The sequence below is a fragment of the Salvia splendens genome, chromosome 2 (assembly GCF_004379255.2).
Source record: "Salvia splendens isolate huo1 chromosome 2, SspV2, whole genome shotgun sequence".
NCBI classification, from domain to species: Eukaryota; Viridiplantae; Streptophyta; class Magnoliopsida; order Lamiales; family Lamiaceae; genus Salvia; species Salvia splendens.
Window position 1 is genome coordinate 14,394,646 of NC_056033.1, and position 6,000 is coordinate 14,400,645.

Here is a 6,000-nt window from a genome sequence, read left to right on the forward strand (position 1 = left end):
CCACTGCTTTCACCAGGCTGCTATCCAGACCCTTGTGCGTCAGTCTCTGGCTCCGCACCCCCTTGTTGTCCCGCCTCCTGTTCCGGGCGTTGTTGCCGACATAACGACTCGTAATATGAGGTAAACATTTGTTCATCACGACACATGTTGGCCAACGAGATAAAATAGCCGACCTCATCATCATCGTCAGTACTTCCCTCGTTTGAAGATGACATCCGTCAGGAACATAATCGGACGACGGATAATAAACATCTTCCGCCCCCTGATGGGGTACATCTTCTACCACTGGTACGGGTTCTTCACATGCTGCTTTAGCTGGAGCCGACTCTTGCACTTGGGTGTCAGCTTCGGACATGAACAATTCATGTGTAATGTCCTCAATGATTGGAAAGATATCATTGTCTACCCATATGTCCGGTTGTGGCTGACAACCACCGTCCATTATCGGTCGGTACACATCTTCATCTGCAAATGCTCCTGCCCTGTCCGAATCTGGTTGGTGAACTACAGATTCAGACTCAGTTGCAGGTTCATCGACATAGACACTTGGACCAATCGGAATGGAATGGTCCACAGATGAAGGTCTACCTACATCCTGCAATACACAAAATCACAAATGATGGACTAAATCACAAATGAGGTACACCAAATGTACACAAATGAGATACAAAAAATGTATACAAAATCACAAATGAGTTACTAAATCAATTGTGTAAATCACAACTCATTACCTTTGGTATGTGTGCATGGGAGTCTCCACCTCCAACTTCTCCTACTTCTCCAACACATCCTCCTCCAACTTCTGCTATACATTCAACGTCGGGTGCTGCTACTGATACTTCTCCAATCTCAGAGACCAGGGCTTCGGTTGGTACTGATTCGGATGATACCGCTTCAAATGCATTCGCCAAATTTTGACTATCTACCTCCGCGTCCCTCTTCCTCTTAGCACGATCATCGTCTAAACTCTTCGTAAGATATTCCTCGAACTCTACATCCCTATCATACCAACCAATCATTAAAGGCTTATTCCGGTGCCCTTCAAACTGACCCCGCTGCCTCCTCATCGGTCTAGGCTTTTGCTTTGGCTCATTCGGTTCGATTTCTTCAATCACTTCAATAATGACTCCTGGGGGTTTAGACGCCCTGAATCTGAGAAGCTCTTGGGCTTCACCCTTCATTTTCTTCAATATAGCGTCATCCTGGGTTATCTCCACAACATAGATGTGAACTAACTTTGTCGTAGTAGACGCCACTTTGAGGAAATCCTTTAGATGTGTATCCTCATCAATGGGCAACAACGGGCTGCCGATTAAAACCCCCGCGCAGTCATGAATGTACTTTGGATCACAATAATAGAACTCACATATCATCTTCCTATCATACTTCAACTTTAACACCATGCTCGAGAGGTCTATGAGCTCGAAATGGCTTATGTTACAGAAATCGAAGTATGTCAAATATCCACCAACATATTTTTTCTCATCGTTGGTATTGAAGAATGAAATGGAAAGGAACTGAAAACTTTCCAGATGCATCCCCTGTTAAGGAGAACAATAATCGGACAATTAAAAATCAAATCAAAACAGTAAAAAAAATTCACAAAAAAATCAATTTCTAGAGCCCTGAATCACAAACTGAGGATTAAAAATCAATTTCCGGAGCAACAAAAATATATTCACAAAAAAAATGAATTTCCTAAACCCTAAATCACAAACCAAGGACAAACCAAGGATTATAACTTATTGTATTCATCTTCTGGGACGAAAAAATCAAGATTAGGATCTCGGATATCCCAGGTTTCTTCTTCCACATCTATGACCACCGGTGCATGTCTCGGTGGTGGTCGCCAGTGTGGTGACGATGGCGGGGGTGTGGGTTCCCTGTTACGGCGAGACGAATTCCGTGATGACGAAGCGCCTGAGGATCCAGCGCGCTTCCGTTTAGGTGCCATTCATGCAAGATAGTTTTTCACAGAGGGGGGCAGAGAGAATGAAGAGTGAGAACAATGTTTTGCATTTTTAGGCGGGGTGGGAGAGTGAACTTCCTTTTTTGCTAAAATTTTAGGCGGGGTGGTAGTGATGGCCGAAAATAAGGCTTGTGAAATTTTTGAAAGTTATTTGATAAATCACAACTGGAGTCCTGTATACGTGGCGGGTATGTGTGGTCGAACTGCTTACGAACCGCCGCTGACGCACCCATCATAACTGACGCACGACCGTCAAATCATGCCAGGGTTGTAGGCAGCCACTGCAGAGCACAGGCCGCCACTGCAGAATCCATGCGGTATGACCATAATGCCCTGTTAGGGCTGAAGGGTCTTTTGGTCCGATAAAACCTGATATGTGATTATGTTAAAGGCCAGAGACTTGTGGCGATATTTTTTTTAGTCAGGGGTGTGGAGTGAAACAAATGGAAACGTCGGGGATGGTTTATGTAGTATTGTAGTTCACTCTTTAATTAATGTACAAAACGTTTTTCATAAGGTATTCTGAGCATTATTGACAAATGATATCTTTTTCTTACTTAAATCATGATTGAGATCAATAAATTTTTAATTGAAATTAATTTACTCTAATTAAATTAATAATGTTCCATAACGAAGGTTTTCAATGTATAATTATATATCCCATATTCACAATGCTTTTTTCTATAAAAAACATTGAATAAATGGAAAATATTAAGATTACAGATACTGTATGGAATATGAATACAAAATCAAAATAACTATATGATGAATCTATAATGGTATATAGTTACAATGAAGAAGATAATCATGGTATACATCCCTGTATAGATACAAATACAGTACACTGGTAGAAATGTTGATGTTATAAATACAGTAGACTGGTAGAAATGAAGTAACTTCAACCGCCAAAAAACGGAATTGAAAAGGACGACATCATCAGCATCAACAAATATGGTTGTTAGACAGGTTCTAGCTACTTGGTTAGAGGAGGCTCTTCTAGCCACTTTGCACGAAAGCCCGTCCCTTTACAATCAGCACAGCATGCAGAACCCTGTAAACCATACAAGTGTGTAAGATGACTGGTTTTGTCTAGATAAATCGAGTGGATTTCATTTCATGTATGCTATAGAAAGTTTACCTTTCCAGTGCAGATGACACATGTGGTGTTTCTTGAAGGAACTTGACACAACATGTTGTCACCGATGATGAAGAACCCTGTTCCACTGCACCATTTGCATTCAATGTGCCCCTTTGAGTCGCATGAAGAACAAGCAACAGGCGTTGGTTGCTGATATTTTTAATGGAATGGATTTAGTTAGCGGAGGGAGTATCTATGTAGTGTAAAGAGTCATTAAAGGAAGAACTTCATGAGATGCATTCATTTTCGCCAGTCTATGTATATGACTGCGAAGCAAAGGAGACGATTGCAGAAAACCATTTACAGTTCATGAACACTATTCAGATTTCAGAAAGGTACAAGCTTAATCCACTGATGAATTTCTTAGAGAAACAGCCTATGAAGTGTCTGTTAAAGTTACTTCAAAGCAACCAATGCAACTTCATGTAGCATAACAAAGAAGCAAGATAAGAGGGAACTAATTGGCGAATATCTGACTAGCAATATGAAAACCTACAACTTCAATAGCAAGTTTCAACACTTCAATCTTGATTCTATCAAGCAACCAATGCAACTTCACATAGCAGAACCAGAGATGCAAGATGAGTAACGAGGGGATATCTGACTAACAATTCAAGAGCCTACAACTTCAACGACAGTTTTATTCCACAAGATCGGTTGAATAAGCTATGTTTGTAAGCATAAAAGCATTTACAGCTTCACAACTTCACTGCATCTCTTACACATTCATCACATACAAAGCGCCTTATTAGAGATCTAAAGGTTTCCGATACATGTAAGAAGGCTGTCTCATCACTAACACAAAACATGGGAACGCCACAGGATCACAGAAACAGCTATGGGAGTCTATCAACATAAATTTTCCACAGCCCCTTTTGCAAACTGAGAGACCCAAATCGTAATCCTAATGGTTGCTCCAACCTAAAATCACAATCAATTCTATTTCCACGCAACACGAAATCCAATTATTAAAAAAAGTTAAACTCGAATCATGTCTCTCTTCAACTTCCTTTCACTACGAGAATTAAGCTCGAATTTGATTACTCTACCATCAAACAAGTCAGTATTTTAAATTTTCTCCACCTTGAACAAAGCACGAAACCTAGAAAAAAAACTTGACTGAATTAATCGAAATTGATAGAGAAAAGTTACCTGAGAAATTAACCACGCACGTTCCATGCGTTGCGAGAAACTAGAGCTCCCATAGGATTCCACCATTGAAGCTCTGACACCAACCCTCCTCGGCATAGCAAATACAGCTTTTTTCGACGGCACAGCAAATTTTACCGAATATAAATTCATCGGTCCATAACAATAACAGCTATAACTAGACATTTTTTCAAAGTTTCCCCAATTTTTCTGCCCAAATAATACCAAACTACGATTGCAAAAGAAATTACGGATGCTAAGTTTCTTTTGTAATTAAAAGGTGAATTTATTGTGGCGCAAAACTGTTACGTTGAAACTTCAGTCGACTCACGAAGAGGTTGAGAAGGCAACTTCTACCAGCCGCCAAATTGGGCCTTAAGGGCCGGTTAAAATGGGCCTCAATTTTATTGATTTTGTCAACTCATGGGCCAGGCCTGTCGCTTTATACGTAAAATATTTCTATTTGAATAGAAATTCACAATTTTAAAAGAATAATTTTACAATTTTAATTTTAGATACCAATTTATAAATTTGTTTAACAATTCGAAATTTTTTAGTCAAATTGATTTTGCTAATTAGGTTTGATTTTGGCCAATTTGTTTTCTCAATTCTAGTTAATAACTGTGGTAAATTTAGTCATCTCCAAATTTTAAATATACTCCCTCCGCCCTAAGTTACTTGAGTCGTATTCCTTATTGGGTTGTTCCAAGTTACTTGAGTAATTTCTCTTTTTGGCTAAATACAATATATCTAATCACACCTACTTTATTCTTTCTTTTAGTTTACTCTCTCTTCTTTCTCTTATTTTATTCCCCTTCTACTTTATTTAATTTACTAAACACAACTTTCTTAAATTTCATGCCAAAAAGAACCGCTTCAAGTAATATGGGACGGGGGAGTATTAAACTTTTAAAAACACGTTGCATTAGTTCATGAACAATTTTTAACGTCTAAAGAAGACTTTAGGGCACCCACAATGGGGGGCCCGATGGCACGCCCTATGCGTGCCATCGTCCTCGGGCGCGGACGATGCCTCCACTGTGGGTGCTCGCCATAGGGCGAACCCTATGCCCACGCCCTAAGCTTCGGGTGCGGAAGAAGCGCGGGCGATGGCCTATCGTCCGCGGCATCGGGCACCATTCTGGGCTCGGCGGACGATGGCAAGCGTTTTTGAATTTTTTTTTTCTTCGAATTTTATCTATTTAAACCTCGTTTCTCATTCACTTGTTCATACGAACATCTCGCCTCTCTCATTTCTCTCATCTCTCACATTTCTACCTCTCTCACATACCAAAATGAACCACGACGACGACACTAGTTCTAGTTCCTCGGAGTCAGGTAGTCCGACCTCGGAAGCCTTAGATGCAGCCGTTGAAGAGGCCATGGCAGAATGCTTAGTCGAAATACAGCGCGAGGAGGCGGCGGAGCAGATCCACAGGCCTATTCGACATCGGACGGTTGTCCGACGCAACCACGCGCCAGCTCACCAACGTCTGATTGCAGACTATTTTGCCGAGCAACCACGGTGGGGACCGACCGTCTTCCGCCGCCGGTTTAGAATGCCGCGTTACCTTTTTCTCAACATTGTCCGGACTTTTTCGTCACGTGATGAATATATGACGTATCGGGAAGATGGCGTCGGTACACCCGGCCTTACACCGTTGCAAAAGTGCACGGCTGCACTCAGTCAGTTGGCCTACTGCACCACAGTGGACATTTTCGACGAGTACCTCCACGTCGGGGA

General features: G+C 41.3%; 1 protein-coding gene across 1 annotated transcript; it reads right to left on the reverse strand.

Moving 5' to 3' along the window:
* Nucleotides 1-2,707: 2,707 nt before the first annotated feature.
* Nucleotides 2,708-4,560, reverse strand: LOC121767966 (protein BUNDLE SHEATH DEFECTIVE 2, chloroplastic). Its single transcript, XM_042164310.1, has 3 exons — nt 4,260-4,560; nt 3,108-3,257; nt 2,708-3,020 (listed from the first exon to the last, which is right to left on the reverse strand). Exons 1-3 carry the CDS (start codon nt 4,440-4,442, stop codon nt 2,943-2,945), a joined length of 411 nt encoding a protein of 136 aa, XP_042020244.1. The 5' UTR covers nt 4,443-4,560; the 3' UTR covers nt 2,708-2,942.
* Nucleotides 4,561-6,000: the final 1,440 nt, after the last annotated feature.

Coding starts and splice junctions, on each gene's coding strand:
- LOC121767966 (XM_042164310.1), bottom strand. CDS start 4,442: ATGTCTAGTTATAGCTGTTATTGTTATGGACCGATGAATTTATATTCG. Junction 3,258..4,259: donor GTGCGTGGTTAATTTCTCAG/GTAACTTTTCTC, acceptor TAAAAATATCAG/CAACCAACGCCTGTTGCTTG. Junction 3,021..3,107: donor GTGTCATCTGCACTGGAAAG/GTAAACTTTCTA, acceptor TATGGTTTACAG/GGTTCTGCATGCTGTGCTGA.